The sequence below is a fragment of the Sinocyclocheilus grahami genome, unplaced genomic scaffold, assembly GCF_001515645.1.
Source record: "Sinocyclocheilus grahami isolate Dianchi unplaced genomic scaffold, SAMN03320097.WGS_v1.1 scaffold1529.1, whole genome shotgun sequence".
Taxonomy (NCBI): domain Eukaryota; kingdom Metazoa; phylum Chordata; class Actinopteri; order Cypriniformes; family Cyprinidae; genus Sinocyclocheilus; species Sinocyclocheilus grahami.
In genome coordinates this window covers 36,484-59,073 of record NW_015506708.1, presented here as the reverse complement: position 1 = coordinate 59,073, position 22,590 = coordinate 36,484, and the positions used below count along the sequence as shown (strand labels likewise).

Sequence of the window (22,590 nt, the reverse complement as noted above, 5' to 3'; positions counted from 1 at the left end):
GCTTTCCTAGAGTTAAACAGTTGAGTTTTACCGTTTTCGAATCCATTCAGCCGATCTCCAGGTCTGGCGGTTGCACTTTTAGCTGTAGCTTAGCATAGATCATTCAATCTGATTAGACCGTTAGCATCTCGCTCAAAAATGACCAAAGAGTTTCTATATTTTTCCTATTTAAAACTTGAATCCTCTGTAGTTATATCATGTACTAAGACCGACGGAAAATGAAAAGTTGTGATTTTCTAGGCCGATATGGCTAGGAACTATACTCTCATTCCGGCGTAATAATCAAGGAACTTTGCTGCCGTACCATGGGTGCAGCAGGCACAATGATATTACGCGGCGCTTGAAAATAGGCTTATTGGAAGTTACCTAGCTGGGACTATTTTCAGGCGCTGCGTAATATCATTGCGCCTGCTGCCCCCATGGTCATTTTTGAGCGTGATGCCAACGGTCTAATCAGATTCAATGATCTATGCTAAGCTAAGCTAAAAGTGCTACCGCCAGACCCGGACATCGGCTGAATGGATTCGAAAACGGTAAAACTCAACTGTGGGAGTTGGAAAATGAGCCTATTTTCAAAAATAGTGGCGTGTTCCTTTAACTTCAGCCCTAACTATCACTATCAGAAACTAACTATCACTTAGAGAAAAATGAAAAATATACAACCAGTTTTCTGTCTGGACATTATCTGTTAAGTTTACAGACGTTTTCTTTAACCCTAAAACATCACACAATGCATTGTATTGTGTCTGAACATGCTCATGCTGCAAACAAATGTCAGCCTTGCTGTGAACAATGAGTTATTGCACACAAATTTCGGAGCACTGATATGTTCTATCAATGGTGTAAAACAAAACTTTCTCTTTCACGTCTCCAGTACCATGTGAATATAAATAATAAGCCCGTTAACAAATTAAACTGAAAATGTGTTGATTTTACTGTAGTCAGTTCACACAACAAACCATATTCTTTTGCCAAGGAGGATGTTTGATTGGAATATTGTTCCAGGACTAATCCAATTTTTAGGGGTTACACTGGGCCATATTTTTAAGATTTTTAATGGGATCTATAAAGTAATATTCAGCACAATTTTCATTTACACGCTGTGATACACTGCAAATATTATATTTTGTATATACCATTTAAAGGTTTGGAGTCTGTAAGGTTTTTCAAATGTTTTTGGAAGAATCTGTTATGCTTACCAAGGCTGCATTTATTTGCTCAAAAATACAGTGAAAGCAGTAATATTGAGAAATATTATTACAATTTAAAATAGCCATTTTCTATTGGAAAATATAGTAAAATATAATTTATTCTTGTGATGGAAAATCTGAATTTTCAGAAATCATAATATGCTGATTTGATTCTTATTATTATCAATGTTGAACCCATAGTAAATTTTTTCAGGATTCTTTGATTAATAGAAAGTTCAATAGAAATAACTATTTGTAATAGAAATATTTTGTAACAATGTTAAAGCCTTTACCGTCACATTTGATCAATTTAATGTGACCCTGCTGAAAGTGTTTCTTTAAAAAAAAAAAAACATAAATAGGGAAAAAAACTTTTTTTTTTTCAATAAAGCATGAGCAATAGCTTCAAAATTCAACATCACCTGCATGACTCACAAGTTCTCAGTAATCCTGTAAGTGCTCAATGCTACAGTTACAGTACTAAATTCTTTATAACGTGGATGCAAAAAACAAATTATTGATGGGGGACAATTCAATGTCTTGCAAATCTACACCTTAGATCCTCTGAACTATAATTCCTCATGTTCTCGTTCAGTTTAACTTTGTGTTCTGTGTGGCAATGTGGGTCGCTCTCTGTTTCCCAAGAGGAATGACAGTGACATCCAGCTCGTCTCTGGAGCTTTAGGGAGTGTTTATACACGCTGTGTTTGCCATGGCTCTGTTTGTCATGCAGTTAATCTTTGACATTGAAAAGATTGAGGACTGCAAGAATCTAACCTTCCCACCCAATATACTTTAGACCCCATGAAGGGGCAGGCTTTCCTGAAAAGTTATGACACGGACGCTCGCATGTGCCCTGTCATATCCTGCTCGTTGCACTGACATAGAACATCCTCGTTGGTGTTATTGTGGTAGCATCTCAAAGAGGCTGAACTCAGTTTCACAATGTCGAAATATAGATATGATTAGTGCCTCTGAGACCCAAGGGAGGGACATGTTTGCTATCGCTCCCATGCCATCCATCACAATGACTGTGGGTTCTTTGCTAAAAAAAAAAAAAAAAATCTGCATGATTAACAAAAAGACTTTCTTTGAACTCCATGGACGGTTCATTCCAGATGGGGTTAGAGTTTGAACACTCATTAATTTTTCACAGTTTTCACAAGAACATAAATAGCAACTATATAAATAAACATGCCTTCAGCATACCATAACAGAGTGGTTCTCATTCTTAAAAATAAAGGCTCCAAAAAGTTTTTTTTTTTTTCCCAATAACGCCGTAGAAGAACCATTTTTGGTTCCCCCAAAGAACCTTTTAGTGAACATTTCTTAAAAGAACTGTTTTTTCTTAGTGTGAAGAACATTTTTCCACTAAAGAACCTCTTGTGGAAAAGAAAGGTTCCATGGATGTCAAAGGTTCTTCATGGAACCATAAGCCAATGAAGAACCTTTCTTTTAAGAGTGGAGTACAGTTTGCTTTGGAAGATGGTGAGCCATCATGTTAAGCATCTAGAAACACCCGGACAGCACTGTATCCGCTGTTTTCAACATGTGCCTTCATTTCTTCATCTATTATCTTATTTGATGTTAGCTAGCTGCTTGTAGCCAAACCGTGTTAACTGTTTTAAGCAGGAAACAGGATTCTTAAATTAGACATTTGTATTTATGTATAAAACGGGTCCAAGAGATTCAAAAAGGAGCTGTTTTGGAACCTAGTGAGCTGACTACATAGGAAATATGATAAGTTAGCCGTAACACAAAAGTGACGCAAAGGGGGGTGTCGGATTAAAGTCCAGAGGTGCTTGTAATGTTTTGAATGTATGATTATCAACAGTGGTTCATCACGACAGACAAATGTAAGGTATCCACAAAGATAACGCAGTTGAAGCAGTCTAGTCTATTAAAAACAAAGTGCATATTGATTAAATGGCAACTTATCATTGATTTCTGTCTGTGATGTTGACTTCCGTGTAGCAGCTCACAGACAGAATAAACATGCAACAGAATGTCTGCTTCGACAAACGCCAACATTTCAAACATTCTTAAGTTGTCTGTTAGATTTGGAATATTGGGAAACAGAGCTGTCATGTTCACAGGAAGGAGACTTTACAATATACCAAAAAATGGCAGAGCTGCTGCTTAGCAAAGGAACTTGGAAAGGTTTAAACTGATTCACAAAACGTCAAGACATTCATGAAACTTTGTTTAACTCAATAAAATATCTTTCTTGCTTAGAGAGATATTTTAAGCACAGTGTTATGTCTAAAATTTTAAAAACACTTTTTTTCTCAAATATATTTTTTGTATTAAATCAATCAAAGGTGACAGTAAAGACATTAATTAATGTTGCAACAGATTTCTATTTCTAATAAATGCTGTTCTTTTGCATTTCTGTTCATTAAGGATTAGGGTTGATATGAGAAAACATGCATTAAAAAATGCATCACTATTTCCATAAAAATATTAAACCGTTTTCAACATTGATAAGGATAATAATAAAAAATGTTTCTTGAGCAGCAAATCAGCATATTAGAATTATGTCTGAAGGATCATGTGACACTGAAGACTGGAGTAATGATACTGAAAATTCAGCTTTGCATCACAGCAATAAATTACATTTTAAAATAGAAAACAGTGATTTTAAATACTATTTTTACTATATTTTTGATCAGATAAATACAGCATTGGTTAGCATAAGAAGTACTTTTAAAATCATTAAAAAAATCTTACCAAACACAAGTATTGTAATTGTAGTGCATCTAAAAATTATATATATATATATATATATCTGTATATGTATTTATATATGCATTTATAAATACATTTATCAAAAGTATGAAATAACACAAGTGTGTGATTATAACTCGCATAGCAAATGAAAACTTATACGGAACCAACTTTATGTGGTGCATCCTGGGATGCTTTTTAAACAAAGCAGACTTCATGTATGCTGGACACGTATTGGCAGCTTTTTCTTTACAATGCATTCCAAATCATCCATTAAAAAAAAAAAAAAACATTCAAGTTTTTCAAATTCATATGCAAGAATTGATATTTGATATTGTAAGAATTTACTAAACCTCTGGTAGTGCTGACAGTTTCTAGTAAAAACAGATTGTGTACTCACCAGCTCTGATGTTGCGTGTGCTGGATCTCAGCTTGATATGCCTCTTGCATTTGTGATGTTGACAGCAGTTCAGCCCCTGACGTCCAACACTTGCCAAACACACTGGAACACACATGCGCAAAACAAACTGCGCTTCCCTCCAACACAAACCGTTAATTCAAACACATACCAGTACATGTGCGAGTTTAAACACAGAGGCACGGAAAGTCGATAATACATAAAAAAGACACTTTAACGTCGTCCTGTCCAGCTTTCAAGATCAACTTCACTGTTGGCAGAAAAAGTTCTAAATAGATATTTAACGGTTTGGACCTGTTGAACACAATCAGAGAGGGCCATGATGGGAATGAGGAGTTGTTTAAGTAAAATATAATGACTGATTTCTGGATGCACACTATGCGAATGAGTGGGCAACACACTGGAACACACATGCGCAAAACAAACTGCGCTTCCCTCCAACACAAACCGTTAATTCAAACACATACCAGTACGTGTGCGAGTTTAAACACAGAGGCACGGAAAGTCGATAATACATAAAAAAGACACTTTAACGTCGTCCTGTCCAGCTTTCAAGATCAACTTCACTGTTGGCAGAAAAAGTTCTAAATAGATATTTAACGGTTTGGACCTGTTGAACACAATCAGAGAGGGCCGTGATGGGAATGAGGGGTTGTTTAAGTAAAATATAATGACTGATTTCTGGATGCACACTATGCGAATGAGTGGGCTCATTAGAACATTCCCTGCAGCCCAGTGTTTATAAACAGCCCTAGTTCATCTAACTGATGGATGAGCACACGCTATCTCTCCATTCTTCTTCTGCTGCTCCTCAGAGAACGAACATGCTCAGCCAGGGTTTCACAACCACCCCGACACACTCCCACGTGTCACTACACAATTCAGCTGGAGGCACGCAACTCAAGACCCCCTTATCTGTCTCTCTCACGCTCTCACACACACACACACACACAGAGACCCCAACTCCTCTTCTGCTCCATGGGTGGGCCCTTCATGTCCTGGGTTGCAGATCCCGCCCTGATGCTCTTAACTCACAGGATGCTAATGACAGCGACTGTTATAATGAGGAAAAACAACATAGATGTATTTTTCCAGGAACATCAGGGCTGCTGATATGAACCATGGAGTCGAACCGGGAGACAAGGTTCTTCCTGAAACTAAAAAAATGTGTTCAAGAGATTCAGAAAGGTGCTGTTATTGACTATATAGGTAATATTATAAGGTAGCAGTAGCACAAAAGGTTGTTCAGAAATGTAGGCAGCACAATTGCACAGCTTTAGAAGAAAAAGCTTCTTTTGGCCAAACTCAAAGGCAGCATTGCACATATCTCTAAGAAGGCAATCCCATAATGCACTGCGAGCTCTTTGGAAAAAACAAGTTGGCAAACAAATTTTACGCAGTTGTCTATGTATTTTTTTTATATAAAAGAACACTAGTGATATGACACAGAATTGCTCCTTATGGAGATCAATGTTCTTTTTTTTTTTGTTAAAGGTGGTGTACCTTTTTTCAGTTTAATCAGGTTAAACTACATAGAAATGAAAAAAAAAAACTATTCCTTTACAACTGGCCAAAATAAAATAAAGTTATTGTATATTTTATTTCAGTACTTAAGAAATGTTATTAGTTAAACCCTCATCTGTCCCTCGGGTCATTTTGACCCAAAACTCATTTTTAAAGATTTTTTAAAAATCAATTGTTGATTGTTATGAGACTTTTTTTTACTTTTGTCACACTTGAACCGGGAATACATGGAAAAAAATTTGAGTGAATTCGAGCAGTTTAAGTGGGTGCCATAAAAAAAAGTATCAAAAGTGTCCCTTATTTTAAGTACTGAAATACTGTTAACTATAATAATCCTAGTGTGTCGTGGTTTCATTGACAAAAACGTTTATTCATTATTAAGTAACACATTTTTGTGGCTACATTATTAAAATAATATTACGTTTACAAGAAAGCCTGTTTTAGGTCCATTACGAATTTTGGTATGGAATTATTTTCATGGCAATTTCATGAGCATGTTTTCTCCTCCAAATTCTCATTTACAATACACGTCCAGACATCTCACATCTATAGGTCCATGAGGGCTGTGTTGGGAATCAGTGACCCCACTCACACAGCTCAGTGTTTCAAATGTGGCTTTAAAGGATACTATAAGGTCAAGGGAGAGCGTTCCCAGGCTGCCGATGAGCCAGGGGAGGTGGTGTATGATATAGCTGGCCTCTCCCTGCCCTGGATCTGGGTTCTTCACTAGCACACTGATGCCATATGTTGTGTTTCCCAGAATCACAAGAGCAAACAGGAAAAAAGACACGCCCTCTGTTGACTTCCTCTGAAACTGCAAGAAATATTTTAGCTTCACTAAAAAGCAATATCTGTCCATCTTTAACTAAGTGCCACATGCATATGTAGCATGCAAATGTATGAATAATAACTGAAGTCAGTCACTGCTATGACACTACAGAAGTCTGCAATGATTATAGTCTCCAAAGCAATAAAGAATGATGCAACATTCACATTAAACATGTAGAAGTCATTCAAATAAATAAGAAATTATATTTTGCATTAACAAAATAAAGACTTTTAGGGGCTTTAAAGGAATAGTGAAAATTGCTGACGATTGTACTCACGCTCAAGCCATCCAGAGTGTTTCTTCATGGGAACAGATTTGGAGAAATTTACCATTTCATCCCTTGTTCACCAATGAGCAGTGAATGGGTGCCGTCAGAATAAGAGTCCAAACAGCTACATCACAATAATCCACTCAACTCCAGTCCATCAATTAACCAAAGACCTGTGTGTTTGTAATAAACAAATCCATCATGACATTTTTTAACTCTAAACCGTTGTTTCTAGCTACATTGTGAGTCCTCTATCCATAATATTCTCCGGTGAAAAAGTCCTCTAGTCTGAATCAGGAGAGGAATATGCACAGATCAGGTACCGTTTACAAGAACAACAGTTCTAAACAGTTATGTTGGTGGATTTTGATGTGAGAGGACAACAGGAGATGGACTTTTTCACTGGAGGAAGAGTTTTTTGGACTCATTCTGGCCAGAAGAGACAGTTTAAGGTTAAAATACCTTAATGATGGATTTGTTTCATACAAAAATGTTCACTTCACAAGACATTAATTGACGGACTGGAATGGTGTGGATTATTGTGATGTAGCTGTCATGACATTTTTTAACTCTAAACCGTTGTTTCTAGCTACATTGTGAGTCCTCTATCCATAATATTCTCCGGTGAAAAAGTCCTCTAGTCTGAATCAGGAGAGGAATATGCACAGATCAGGTACCGTTTACAAGAACAACAGTTCTAAACAGTTATGTTGGTGGATTTTGATGTGAGAGGACAACAGGAGATGGACTTTTTCACTGGAGGAAGAGTTTTTTGGACTCATTCTGGCCAGAAGAGACAGTTTAAGGTTAAAATACCTTAATGATGGATTTGTTTCATACAAAAATGTTCACTTCACAAGACATTAATTGACGGACTGGAGTTGTGTGGATTATTGTGATGTAGCTGTTATCAGCTGTTTGGACTCACATTCTGGCGGCACCCATTCACTGAAGAGGATCCATTAGTGAGCAAATCTGTTCTGATGAAGAAACAAACTCATCTACATATTGGATGTCCTGAGATTGAGTACATTTTCAGCCAATTTTCACTATTGGGAGAAAAATTCCTTTAAGATTTTTTTGCATAGAGACATTATTTTTAATGACATTTAACCACAAATCATCTCTAAATCCATATTTATAATGCTTCCATACGTTTCCATTATTCCCGAAGTTGATTTTCATTACTGTCATACAATAACTTTAATGAGCATAATTTAAAGGCAGTGCAATCAAGAGTAGATTTTGCTCCTCTCATTTGTGAGATGTAATGTCCAAACAATGAGAAATACTGTTGCAAATATTAGAAATAAATCTAGAAAACACCTCATTTGCATAATACATTGCAAAAGAAAAAAAACAATATAATGTAAAATAAAAATGCATTCATTATTTATTAACTAATACATATATATATAAATTAATTAAAATGACTTTCTTTTACATTTTGGGATGACATATTACCTGAACATGTTCTTGATATATTAGTGAAATTCATCAGCACATACATGCAGTAAGACTTACATTAGTGTACATCTGTGGCAGTCTGGAGCATAAATACAGTACTGAAGATATAGAGCCGATGACAAAGCCTATAATCTCCTTTGTATTGAAGGGCTGAAAAACATGAAAACATCACATCTCAAATCAATTCTGAAACCATGTAAATGAATGAAGTGCAACTCAACTCAACTCACCTGCACCGAACCGCTGTCCTCCTCCACGGCCAGCAGTGCCCGAGCCTTGAACCTCACCGGCATCTGATCCTCTAAAGCGGAGCGAGGGAGACTAATGAGGGAAGATGTAATTCCCAGAAGACATAACATGCTGACCGCATTCAGCAATGCGCTGTTACTGGCTACAGAGGAGAAAGACAGTTCCATGAATTAGCATTTCAGGCATCAGCACATTCTTATACACTGTGAAAGCTGAAGGTCAGGGAGGAATATATAGTAATGTAGGGCAGTGATGGGACTAAAACCATTCAAAATGGTTTTCGGGAATTAAAATAAATATGAAATAAAATATAAATATTAGAAACTAATGAAACTTCAGTGAAAATCAAATGAAAATTAGAAATGTTGCAACTAACTGAAATAAGTTTAATTACTAAAATTATTCAAACTAAAACAAATGACAGATCATTTAAAGCTATATAGAAATATAAACCTAAACTTAAAAAAATGTAAATAATGAAAAAAGTTATACAAAATATGAATAAATACTATAATAGTATATAAATAAATTATTTATAGACTGTTATAGTATTTATTCATATTTTGTATTTATTTTTAATTTTATTTTGTATTTAAATTTTATATAAATGTAATTTTTTATTAAGATTTTTATTTTAGTACTATTTAAAATATACTATAATGAATACTATAATAGAACATCATGATCATCCATCAAGACCTAGGTCACTGAGTGTCTCTGATGCCATCTGGTGGGGAAAAATTACATAAAATTGCATTTTATGATGACAGCCACTAGAGGAGCCTATTGAATCCTATGGAGATTCTTAAATGAGCCAAACAAAATCTTTAAAACTACACCAACTTGAGGCTTCATTAAGTTATTAATGTATATATATATCATTTCAGATATATCTTAAGGTTTTCAGATATATATCAAAACATTAAAAAAACTATATTTTGTCAAAAAAATTGATACCGAATTTTAATCCAAACACATGCAAGGGGGTGTGAATACTTTCCGCACTCACTGTATATATATATATATATATATATATATATATATATATACACTGTTTATAATTGCATAACTCTGCCTTTTTAAATGTTAAAATTTTGCACTTTTCTGGTTTCAAATTAAAGAAAAAAAACAAATGAAGCATTTTAAAACATTTCATTTGAACATTTACTCAATATTATTTAATGCTGTAACCATTTTAAATGTAACACTAGCAATACTGGAGTTCTTACATTATTGGAATGAAATAAGCAATGCTTGTTGAAAGAACTTTTGTATTGGCTTTTGTCAGGTGGCACAGACACCCATTTAATATGCATCTTTTGAGCTAAAGGGTCTACGATTAAACTTTCCAACAATCCAGAGGTCACCGTTTTATTGAAAATAAAGATCAAACGTCCCCTATTGAAGGGATTTCAACTAGGAATAAGAAAATACACATGCAAAGGAAACAGGTGGGCCATATATGATAAACTTTATCATAACCGTAGGGAGAGATGAGTATCATTTATAAAGTATAATTCACAATAGATTTACAAATATAATAATAACTCAAGTTTAAGAAAAAAAGAAAAACAAGTTATTTACTAAATCAGACCAAAACAAGACTATTTAAATCTGTACAAGCGTCTTCATCGACACCCAACAATTCATTTGTCGATCCTCCGATGATGCCAACATCCACAATGCACGTTTAAAAGTTCTCCCGCAGTACGTACAATGGATCGCCAGGGGTTTGGGAGAACATGAAATAAACGAAGCATCTGAATCGCATCAGTTCCAGCGTTATCCCACCCTTCAGAGAGCAAAATAAGACTGAGCTTGAGGAAGACCGTTTATTTCTCGCAGACGTTTCCTCATTCCTTCACTTGATGTGCAACAGCTTCTCGGTGTCCACTTTTAAGCGTTTGCGTTTCGGTTGTACGAAGTCATCGTCAGAGTCCTCCGAATCCTTATCGGCCTCCGCTCGCATCTCCTTCTCCACGGCTAGCGGGAACGTCTGGTCGGGAAAAATCTCCAGCAGTTTCTCCTCGAAATGCAGACTCACGGCTTTGCCCGCCTGTGCCACTTCCGAGTCGGCCTAGGAGAGGGAGGAGAGGGGAAAGAGTGTGGAAATGTGAGGAAAGGCGAGGAGAGAGCAGGTGAAATGCAGGCCCAGAGATGAACGGGTGAGGAGGAGGAGGAGGAGGAGGAGAGAAGCACAGAAAGGGTTAAAACTTCCATTTCGGCTGCTTTGGGTGCCAGGACTGCTGAACCCATCGGTGTGGTGTACGAAACATCTTACCTGAACATTACTCTGTTTCTCCTCATCATAAACCTGGATTATTCGAGACATCTAAAAAGGGCAACGGCACCACACAAAAAAAGAAAAGGGGGAAGAAAGATTTTATACCATCCACACACAGTGAGGTCACAGCCTCATCTGTATTTAAAAATGTCCAAGGAGCACAATTTTCGGTTTGCTCATAATAAATGCCTTTTAGTTAGAAGGCATGAGCAAACGGCCTCTATATATTCATGAAGAAGAACAACTAGACGGGGATTTGCCTTAAACAAAACAAACAAAAAAAGTGCCAGTAATGCTGACAGACCCAAACTAAATGCAAGTGAGATAAATTGGATGGGAAAATTAAAAAATTGTTCATTATAACGTGCTTCTTTGACATGAATGCCACACAGTCATCAAGTTTTGCAAAGACAGTCTATCACTTTTTACAGTAATCTTCAGACAGAAATAACATGTCAGTAACCCTATGAAATTATCACAATGGCAGTGCTAACGTGTGTTTTGGAGGATTTGACTACTGTTATTTCCCCCCACAACAAACAGCATACTGTGACCACTGTGATGAACCCAAACAGATCAATTCCATCCACTGAAATACCTGAAGTGGACGTACACATCCTTTGGTAAAATAGAAGCCGAAAAATCTTTATAATATCCAGTGTGTAATGATCACATCTTTAATTTGATTCATGTATTGCCACTGCATTTAAAATGGCAGATGTAAAATTACTGGCATGACAGAGATTTGCTGTCAATAGCACGCAACAACATACAAAAATTTCATAATCAACTAAATTGTAAAAAATTGTCAAACATAACTTAGCAGGGTTATCATAGTTGACTAACTAAATCCATTTTTGTTACAACAAACTACTAAAAATGACAAAATTATTAAAACTAACTAAAATATTAAAATAAAAATGGATTTGAAATATTAATGAAAACTCTAAATGTATCTCAATGACACTAACATTTTCTAAGGTATGTAAAACTGAAATCAAATAAGTTGTGTACATGGGATGCGAGTTTGAATGCATCAGAGCCATTTAGTTTTATTTTACAGTTTCACAGTCACTTAACATGTACACTTTTTATACACACTTTAAAGACCCCATGAAATCGAAATGATAGGTCTGTGGCTTTTACGCCGTGTATGTTTGCTTTAAAGTTACCAATATGATGCTAGTGCAAAAAGCTGACAAAACTAACTCGCTTTTTAGAACATTCCTCGTTGTGTCTAGCAAAACATGAAATTAAAGCATGTTTAAATAAAAACCCACCCAAACTTCTGTTATCAACAGGAAATACATCAACTTTCAATCGTCACGTTTGCTTCATGGGGTCTTGAATGAATGTCAGAAAGAGTGAATGACTGCAAAACTGACATTCATATCATGCATTTGATTGTCATTTTTATTGTTAATCAAATGTATTATAGAAAAACACTGTGTGCAACATTAAATAAACATCCCTTCAACGGCGTGAAACATCACAAAGTGTGTTAGCCCTATGACAAACACAAGCTCAACATCCAGCCGCTGATTAATATTACTCTGTTTCTCCTCATCATAAACCTGGATTATTCGAGACATCTAAAAAGGGCAACGGCACCACACAAAAAAAGAAAAGGGGGAAGAAAGATTTTATACCATCCACACACAGTGAGGTCACAGCCTCATCTGTATTTAAAAATGTCCAAGGAGCACAATTTTCGGTTTGCTCATAATAAATGCCTTTTAGTTAGAAGGCATGAGCAAACGGCCTCTATATATTCATGAAGAAGAACAACTAGACGGGGATTTGCCTTAAACAAAACAAACAAAAAAAGTGCCAGTAATGCTGACAGACCCAAACTAAATGCAAGTGAGATAAATTGGATGGGAAAATTAAAAAATTGTTCATTATAACGTGCTTCTTTGACATGAATGCCACACAGTCATCAAGTTTTGCAAAGACAGTCTATCACTTTTTACAGTAATCTTCAGACAGAAATAACATGTCAGTAACCCTATGAAATTATCACAATGGCAGTGCTAACGTGTGTTTTGGAGGATTTGACTACTGTTATTTCCCCCCACAACAAACAGCATACTGTGACCACTGTGATGAACCCAAACAGATCAATTCCATCCACTGAAATACCTGAAGTGGACGTACACATCCTTTGGTAAAATAGAAGCCGAAAAATCTTTATAATATCCAGTGTGTAATGATCACATCTTTAATTTGATTCATGTATTGCCACTGCATTTAAAATGGCAGATGTAAAATTACTGGCATGACAGAGATTTGCTGTCAATAGCACGCAACAACATACAAAAATTTCATAATCAACTAAATTGTAAAAAATTATGTCAAACATAACTTAGCAGGGTTATCATAGTTGACTAACTAAATCCATTTTTGTTACAACAAACTACTAAAAATTACAAAATTATTAAAACTAACTAAAATATTAAAATAAAAATGGATTTGAAATATTAATGAAAACTCTAAATGTATCTCAATGACACTAACATTTTCTAAGGTATGTAAAACTGAAATCAAATAAGTTGTGTACATGGGATGCGAGTTTGAATGCATCAGAGCCATTTAGTTTTATTTTACAGTTTCACAGTCACTTAACATGTACACTTTTTATACACACTTTAAAGACCCCATGAAATCGAAATGATAGGTCTGTGGCTTTTACGCCGTGTATGTTTGCTTTAAAGTTACCAATATGATGCTAGTGCAAAAAGCTGACAAAACTAACTCGCTTTTTAGAACATTCCTCGTTGTGTCTAGCAAAACATGAAATTAAAGCATGTTTAAATAAAAACCCACCCAAACTTCTGTTATCAACAGGAAATACATCAACTTTCAATCGTCACGTTTGCTTCATGGGGTCTTGAATGAATGTCAGAAAGAGTGAATGACTGCAAAACTGACATTCATATCATGCATTTGATTGTCATTTTTATTGTTAATCAAATGTATTATAGAAAAACACTGTGTGCAACATTAAATAAACATCCCTTCAACGGCGTGAAACATCACAAAGTGTGTTAGCCCTATGACAAACACAAGCTCAACATCCAGCCGCTGATTAATGCTCAGCTTGACTGAAACCATTCTTTTAATAGTTAGTACTGGTGACCATGAGGCAGTAAACACATGCAATCCATCACATGTTCATGCTGTGTTGCTTAAGTGTATTTTCATACTCTCCAAATACCCATTTCTTACATGCAACATCCCATCCCACCCCCACACAGGTTAAGGACATGCCCCGAACTCACCTCATTAAATTTGGCACAATTGCTAAAGACCAGGCGTACGTCGGACACAAACTCTTTAGGGCTCTTGTAATGCAGAGGATGTTTGCGCTGCAGTTTCCGTTTTACCAACGTCAAATCCATCGGATGCTTTATTATTTTATAGTAATTGGGTACCTGGAGAGAAATCAAGGCTTTAGCATTAAAACTATAATGTTGAACATGGGGATCTCTTCCAAAACCAAATAATCTGAACATTGACTCAACATTTTTAGGTATGCAGTATTAGGTGTATGTGCATCCTAATTAAAAAGCACTATTACGCTTTTGTTTATCAGTATTAGTCAAAAGCAGAGGTAGCATTGTAGTTTAGGCCCATAATGCATTGCACCAAGCCGTTTTCTCTGATCCAGCTAAAACTAAAGTCATTAAAAATCAATTTCATTAATTGAATTGAAGCTAAATAAAATGTTACATTAAAAACTTAAACTAAAAAGAAAAAAAAAATTAGAAACTAGAAAGTTATAAGGGAATAAAACAAGATCAAGTACTAAAATTACTAAACTAAAACAAAAATCAAGTCAAGTAGAAACATGATAAAATTACTAAAACTATTAAAAATCTGTTTCAATAATTGAAATGAAGCTGAAATAAAACAAATATTAAATTAAAAACAAAAAGTAAAATTTAGAAATTTTACCTTGGCAACTAACTATAATTAAGTTAAAGTACTAAAATAACGAACCCAAATCAGAAATAAAAATGAAAGTCAAATAGAAACAAATAATGACAAAAGCACATTATAAAATTACCAAAACTAGAATGAAATTTAGAATGAAAATTGAAAAATCAAAGCCAATTGAAAAAATATTAATGCTATAATAGTATATAAATAATAACTCTGCTCAGCTCAAACGGGAAATTGATTGATTAAAAAAACAAACATTTCAAGAGTATATACAGAAAATTTAAATTTCACTCTCTAGTAGTGTATACTTAGAGCTTTGCCTGATATCTAGATTTTCTAGAGCAGGGATCCTCAAATCTAGCCCACGAGATCCACTTTCCTGCAGAGTTTAGCTCTAACCCTAATCAAACACACCTGAGCATGCTAACCAATGAGTACGTTTACATGGACAACAATACTCCGATTTTAATACGATTAAGACGATACTCTGATAAAGAATCTACCATGTAATCAGAGATTTTTGATTACCTTAATCCGGCTAAAGTCATATTCGAAGTAAACAGAAATTGAATTAAGACGTGGAGTATTCCTATTTTAGTCGCATTACTAAAGTGCAGTATAGACATGTAAACACCTTAATCAAATTATTACCATCGTGTAGGACTTTTCACCGCATTTTGCGACAGGATACACACACGGCAGTGCTCAACCGTTTGACGGCAAACAAAAGAGCTTCAACACCGCCGTCATCTGTATGCATGTACAAATAATTAACTGCACTTGAAGCTTTCATAAAATTAAATATGAAACACCCAAAACTGTACATGGCATCATCACGAATACGAACTATATGTTTATACGTGAAATTCCGGAGGGGACGTCGGATGGCGTCACGTGGGGACATAATGACGTGTGCCATTAATCAATCTATGTACTATAGCATGTAAAACGGGAACGTGAAAGGAATATTCTAAAAGCAACTCATGCAAACACCATAATCATAATATTGGCTTATTTAGAATAAGGTAAATAATTAGATTACTGATGTCCATGTAAACGTAGTCATTGTCTTCAGGATCATTAGAAAATCACGGGTAGCTGAGTTTGATCAGGGTTGGAGCTAAACTCTGCAGCACATTGGCCCTCCAGGCCAAGATTTGAGGAACCCTGTTCTGTCCAAGTATCCCTTGTAAGGAAAGTCATTTTATTTGGTGGCCACCTTAGTAGTGCCCACCATTCATGCAAGTACAGCTTCTACAGGTGCATCTCAATAAATTAGAATGTCGTGGAAAAGTTCATTTATTTCAGTAATTCAACTCAAATTGTGAAACTCGTGTATTAAATAAATTCAATGCACACAGACTGAAGTAGTTTAAGTCTTTGGTTCTTTTAATTGTGATGATTTTGGCTCACATTTAACAAAAACCCACCAATTCACTATCTCAACAAATGAGAATATGGTGACATGCCAATCAGCTAATCAACTCAAAACACCTGCAAAGGTTTCCTGAGCCTTCAAAATGGCCTCTCAGTTTGGTTCACTAGGCTACACAATAATGGGGAAGACTGCTGATCTGACAGTTGTCCACAAGACAATCATTGACACCCTTCACAAGGAGCCACAAACATTCATTGCCAAAGAAGCTGGCTGTTCACAGAGTGCGGTATCCAAGCATGTTAACAAAGTTGAGTGGAAGGAAAAAGTGTGGAAGAAAAAGATGCACAACCAACCGAGAGAACCGCAGCCTTATGAGGATTGTCAAGCAAAAGAGATTCAAGAATTTGAGTGAACTTCACAAGGAATGGACTGAGGCTGGGGTCAAGGCATCAAGAGCCACCACACACAGACGTGTCAAGGAATTTGGCTACAGTTGTCGTATTCCTCTTGTTAAGCCACTCCTGAACCACAGACAACGTCAGAGGCGTCTTACCTGGGCTAAGGAGAAGAAGAACTGGACTGTTGCCCAGTGGTCCAAAGTCCTCTTTTCAGATGAGAGCAAGTTTTGTATTTCATTTGGAAACCAAGGTCCTAGAGTCTGGAGGAAGGGTGGAGAAGCTCATAGCCCAAGTTGCTTGAAGTCCAGTGTTAAGTTTCCACAGTCTGTGATGATTTGGGGTGCAATGTCATCTGCTGGTGTTGGTCCATTGTGTTTTTTGAAAACCAACTTCACTGCACCCGTTTACCAAGAAATGTTGGAGTACTTCATGCTTCCTTCTGCTGACCAGTTTTTGAAGATGCTGATTTCATTTTCTAGCAGGATTTGGCACCTGCCCACACTGCCAAAAGCACCAAAAAAGCACCAGGTCACCAGACCTGAACCAAGAGGAAATTTGTCAAGAGGAAAATGAGAAACAAGAGACCAAAAAATGCAGATGAGCTGAAGGCCACTGTCAAAGAAACCTGGGCTTCCATACCACCTCAGCAGTGCCACAAATTGATCACCTCCATGCCACGCCGAATTGAGGCAGTAATTAAAGCAAAAGGAGCCCCTACCAAGTATTGAGTACATGTACAGTAAATGAACATACTTTCCAGAAGGCCAACAATTCACTAAAAATGTTTTTTTTATTGGTCTTATGAAGTATTCTAATTTGTTGAGATAGTGAATGGGTGGGTTTTTGTTAAATGTGAGCCAAAATCATCACAATTAAAAGAACCAAAGACTTAAACTACTTCAGTCTGTGTGCATTGAATTTATTTAATACACGAGTTTCACAATTTGAGTTGAATTACTGAAATAAATGAACTTTTCCACGACATTCCAATTTATTGAGATGCACCTGTATATATTATGACTAAGGAAAGACTAAAATCTGTTTATCTATGTGCCATTTAAATAACATATTTCATATCAGTAATAAAATCTGACAACAATGACATAATTTGTTCTTCCTTAGAAGGCAGGTCCCCATGTAGACAGCAGGACAGCTCACTAGGTTTTAGAACAGAGCCATGCTCTACAGAAAGAAGTGAAGTAGTCTCAAAAGAGCAAAGTGAGAGGGTATATAATACGAAATCCAATGAAATTACAAAATCATTGTTATTACACGTCAGCCTGATGCATTATTGCATTCACTCAGTAATGTAATTACACAAGAATCATAATCCTGCTATGACAAATAACAGCAGGAAATGGCCCAGAGGCTCAATGCATGTTTGAAAACAGATGACTGGAGTCACTACAGATGCACATGTGAGTGATGTTACTATTTTAGAAGCTTTACTGCAATAGTGTTAATGACCTTGCAGAGAGGCAGCAATTAAATATCGCCACTCATACTGAGCAATGGTCCAATTACACATCTTTAAGAACACTTCATCAGAAATGTCTGCATTTATGGGAAAAGAGGATATTGTGGGCCTGATGGAAACTTACCGATGAAGGAACAGGCTCTTGAAACTCTGTACTGAGCTCATGACAAAACACGTGCAGCAGCAAGCGCTCACAACGCTAAAAATACAGGAAGAGGAGAGAAGAAGAAACATGAAAAATATGCAATTGTGCATTGAGAAATTGAGGCGGTGGTTTATAGATCATATCTGATTGCTGGGTCACTCATGTTCACATTTTAGAGCCAAACATCATTACTGTCTCACAATATACTGTATGTAATTTATGTTATATTACATTATATAGTGTCTGGTATGAAGTATTGGGATAAATTAAATCATAAAAGCAGTCTTAATAAAAGCAATTTATCTTTGCCAATCTACCAATTAGAGGTCACGTACTATCTGCTCCCCATACTTCACTCATTTTCTGACTACGATTGTGTTTGTTTGCTTCCAGAAGTCATAGATCCTCTTCTGAATATTATTAATTTGTCAATGTCATTAGGATATGTCCCAAAATCCTTCCAACTGGCTGTTATTAAGCCTCTAATTCTCTAGGATCAAGTTGTGTTTTTTTTATGAGTTAATTACAGACCGATCTCAAATCTCCCTTTTCTGTCAAAAATACTAGTAAAGGCGGTATCCTCTCAGCTTTGTTCCTTCTTAGAGAGAAATGGTATCTGTGAGGATTTCCAGTCAGGATTTAGACCGTATCATAGTACCGAGACTGCTCTCATCAGAGATACAAATGACCAGCTCTTATCATTCGACCGTGGTTGTATTTCTTTATTAGTGCTACTGGATCCTAGTGCTGTGTTTGACACTAGTATCGAACACAACATTCTTTTGAGTAGACTACAAAATTTTGTTGGCATTAGTGGAAGTGAATTGGCATGGTTCAAATCCATTTGTAAAACCGCATTTATCCATCTTAAAAATATATCTATATATTATGACCTATGTCCTCAATGTCAAATGCAGACATGTTAATTCATGCATTCATGACCTCTAGGTTAGATTATTGTAATGCTTTACTGGGTGGTTGCTCTGCACGCTTAAAACTCCAGCTGGTCCAAAATGCAGCAGCTACTATGCACTGGTTCCCTATTGAACATCGTATACATTTTAAAATCTTGCTAATTACTTATAAAGACCTGAATGGTTTAGCTCCTTAGTACTTGAGCGAGCTCATATAGCATTATAGTCCTTCAAGTCTACTGCAATCTCAAAACTCTTGCCATTTGATAATATCTAGAATATCAAAATCAACTGCGGGCCTTTTCCTATTTAGCACCCAAACTCTGGAACAATCTACCTAGCCTTGTTCGGGAGGGCAGACCCACTCTGTCAGTTTAAATCTAGATTAAAGACCCATCTCTTTAACCTGGCATACACATAACACACTATCACATTTCAATAATTCAAATCTGTTAAAGGATTGTTAGGCTGCATTAATTAGGTCAACCGGAACCGGGAACACTTCCCATAACACCCGATGTACTCGTACACCGTAAGAAGAATGACATCGACGCTAATATTCCGAGGTCACTGTATCCACCCAGATCCAGACCAGATGGTGGATCAGCACCTAAAGATGACCTCTGCAGTCCTGAATGTCAGTGGAGACCATGTCAACTAGATCTGTATTGTATGAAGCACTATATAACTAAAGGTGACTTGACTTGATTCTCGGTGGGACTCACTCTCTGGTCCTCCGGACTCATTGCCATCTCACTCATGTCCTTCTTACTGGGTGGATCGTCATCACAGTTGTATTCCATCTCTGGATTTGTGAGACTTCTGCAGAAGGTGCACATCCAATCTCCACTGCAGCAGAAAGAAGGTACAACACATAATTTAACACACAAAAATCAGGAATTAAAGTCTTAAAACCTAAAGGGAACAGATCATAAATGCTTGTTTATCCTGGTGTCCCTTTATAAATATTAGTCAAAGTTTCTGGCACCACAAACAGTCGTAATTTAGGTTTTTAAGAATATTTTCCACCCTCTCGCTGACCTACAAGCTGTTATGCTACTGAACTTTTATGACCACAATATGTAAATGACCTCTCTGTTATGACTAGCTAAACAAATTGGCCAGTTATTTATTTCTGTACTCATTTTGTTTACCTGAGTTAAGTATAAGTGCAAGGTATAACAAGTTGTGCAAAAAGGAAAATAAAATAATTAATTAAATTAATTTAAAATTTAAAATTAAAATGTATATTATACCAACCAGGGGACTAAGGCTATGCTAACCCCATTGGCACTGTAAATGTGTGGTCAGTACCCTTGGTTTCATTCCACCATATGCGCCGATTGCTCGCCGAACTCGATTGCTAAGACAGATTATGTGTTTTGAAATGCTACTGGTAGAATCTTAGAAAATTATGATAATTTGTCATTGGTGTTCCAAATAAAATACAAATAAAATAACACTAGTCATTTATGAATAGAAATGCTATCATGGCATGTAAAGTTTTAAATAAAATAATATGCTGTTGGTGGCATTTTAAAAACCAAATAATAATAATAATAATAATAATTAAATTAATTAAAAATACATTGAATACATAAATTGATCATTCAAAAATAAATAATAAAATACATTAAAATAAAACTAAAATAAATTTAATAATAATAAATCATAAAAAAATTTAAAATAAACTAGTCATTTATAATTAGAAATGCTACAGATGACATAATAAAATAAAATACTAGTCACTTATGATAAGTAAATGAAAAGATGTAAATAAATACAATCAGCTTTTATTGGAATTTCCTACGCCAGACCGTCTCCATCATGCTCAAGAACACATTGCTAATAGTTCACGGCTTGCAACTTGTAGGGTTCAAACCTAAAACCTTTCGGGTACCAGCTCAGATGTACTACAGAATAACACCATTAAGGCCAAACTGAATGTGTTGCATCATCTGTATAAATAAAGCCACATTCTTTACCTGGGAGAAGATTTGAGTGTTGGGATATGGCAGGTCATGTGGAAGACTTTAGGACAGCGATCACAGCACAGCAGTTCACCTCCATTCTGACACACGCCACACCAGTCCTCATTCGGGTCGTCTTCTTTTCCTACAGTGGTCTGGTTGTTGGCGTTAGCGGTGTTCCCCTGCTGACTACCATTTGACTCGGTGGTCCCATTGGTTAAAGGTGCGCTGGAGTTTGGGTTCGTACAGGATGAGAGCTGATTGCTCTGTGGTTCAGATTTAACATTTTCACCAAGTGTTCTTAAAATGTCCTGGACTGAACCGGTGGACACAGAGCCGAGGATGGGAAGAGGGGGAGTCACGCTTCCTTCTGGGCTGCTCATCTGGTTTGAGGAAGAACAACAACAACAAAAGATAGACATTGTACAATATGAACCAAACTATAATAAACTGTATCTCTTGGGACCCAGAAGGGAAAAAGAAACTTGTTATTCAGATTTTATTGTAAAGGGCATGAAGGAAGATACTACAGGCAAAAGTCATGCTTTCATTCTCAATTAACTTAGGCTACGTTTTTGGCTAATTTTCCTTGCAAATAATCTCTTTTACAGTATCCTTGTCACACGTTACATGTATTTACTTAGTAATAACTATAATCTAGTGCATAATTACAAGTAGGGATGTAACGATTACCGGTTTCATGGTACATCACGATAAAATGCTCTGACGGTTAGTATTATCGTTTAAAATTTAATTATCATCAAAATCATATTTGATTATCGCGCTTTTTAAAACTTGCGGTAAATCCTGTCCAGCCAGCATCAGTCTGACGCAGAAGCAGCATGCAGTGTTGTTGTTGTTTTTTGCACTAGATGAAATAGCAGAAGGCAGTGACAGCGCTCGGGAGATTTTTCAGCCATCTAAGAGGACCAAATCGGTGGTCTGGTCGTATTTTGGCTTTTACAAGAGTCTTGAAGGCAATTTAATCAAGGACGGTCACCCTGTCTGCTGATCTTGCAAGAAGAAAGTCGCTGCAAAAGGGGGAAACGCATCTAATTTGCTCCGTCATCTTCGTGACCACCACACACTGTTATAGCGAATGCAAGGTAACTTTTACCTCAGTACCAAAACTAACTGGGTTAATAATTGGACGAAAAATATTGATTAGAGATTAAATATTTCGTTATCTCACTTGTTTAACGCAAAGCTTCCGTGAAGAAAAGTTCGCAGCAAGTGGCTTTGAGCCAAGACGAACGAACGTGCAAACTATAAGGTTGACATTTAAGGGATAATGTATTGTATATTCATAGTTAACTTATTACACAGATTTTTTTTGTTTACCTATAATAATATATAAATACGGGGATATGAAATATTGAATTGAGATGAATGTTTTGAAATCTTACC

General features: G+C 36.2%; 3 protein-coding genes across 4 annotated transcripts in view; all 3 read right to left on the bottom strand.

Annotated features, from left to right (window-relative positions):
• LOC107570978 (bile acid receptor-like) overlaps window positions 1-4,472 on the bottom strand; it is a 20,323-nt gene extending 15,851 nt beyond the window's left edge. For both annotated transcript variants that reach the window (XM_016257259.1, XM_016257261.1), the window contains exon 1: window positions 4,318-4,472. The gene's annotated coding sequence lies outside the window, so the exon portion shown is untranslated. The remainder of the gene's footprint in view (window positions 1-4,317) is intronic.
• Window positions 4,473-6,093: 1,621 nt separating this feature from the next.
• LOC107570981 (lysosomal amino acid transporter 1 homolog) lies at window positions 6,094-8,898 on the bottom strand. Its single transcript, XM_016257264.1, has 3 exons — window positions 8,654-8,898; window positions 8,481-8,573; window positions 6,094-6,673 (listed from the first exon to the last, which is right to left on the bottom strand). The coding sequence occupies exons 1-3, from the start codon at window positions 8,837-8,839 to the stop codon at window positions 6,374-6,376; spliced, it is 579 nt and encodes a 192-aa protein (XP_016112750.1). The 5' UTR covers window positions 8,840-8,898; the 3' UTR covers window positions 6,094-6,373.
• A 946-nt stretch (window positions 8,899-9,844) lies between these two features.
• The window catches only part of LOC107570974 (E3 ubiquitin-protein ligase TRIM33-like), a 38,819-nt gene continuing 26,073 nt past the window's right edge, over window positions 9,845-22,590 (bottom strand). Inside the window, exons 13-18 of the mRNA XM_016257256.1 lie at window positions 21,199-21,623; window positions 19,939-20,062; window positions 18,279-18,353; window positions 14,238-14,390; window positions 10,954-11,004; window positions 9,845-10,749 (exon numbers count right to left, since the gene is read on the bottom strand). Coding sequence (XP_016112742.1) covers window positions 10,534-10,749; window positions 10,954-11,004; window positions 14,238-14,390; window positions 18,279-18,353; window positions 19,939-20,062; window positions 21,199-21,623 — 1,044 coding nt within the window. The 3' untranslated portion in view covers window positions 9,845-10,533. The remainder of the gene's footprint in view (window positions 10,750-10,953; window positions 11,005-14,237; window positions 14,391-18,278; window positions 18,354-19,938; window positions 20,063-21,198; window positions 21,624-22,590) is intronic.

Coding starts and splice junctions, on each gene's coding strand:
- LOC107570981 (XM_016257264.1), bottom strand. CDS start 8,839: ATGGAACTGTCTTTCTCCTCTGTAGCCAGTAACAGCGCATTGCTGAAT. Junction 8,574..8,653: donor AGGACAGCGGTTCGGTGCAG/GTGAGTTGAGTT, acceptor CATGTTTTTCAG/CCCTTCAATACAAAGGAGAT. Junction 6,674..8,480: donor TGCCACAGATGTACACTAAT/GTAAGTCTTACT, acceptor TATTTCTTGCAG/TTTCAGAGGAAGTCAACAGA.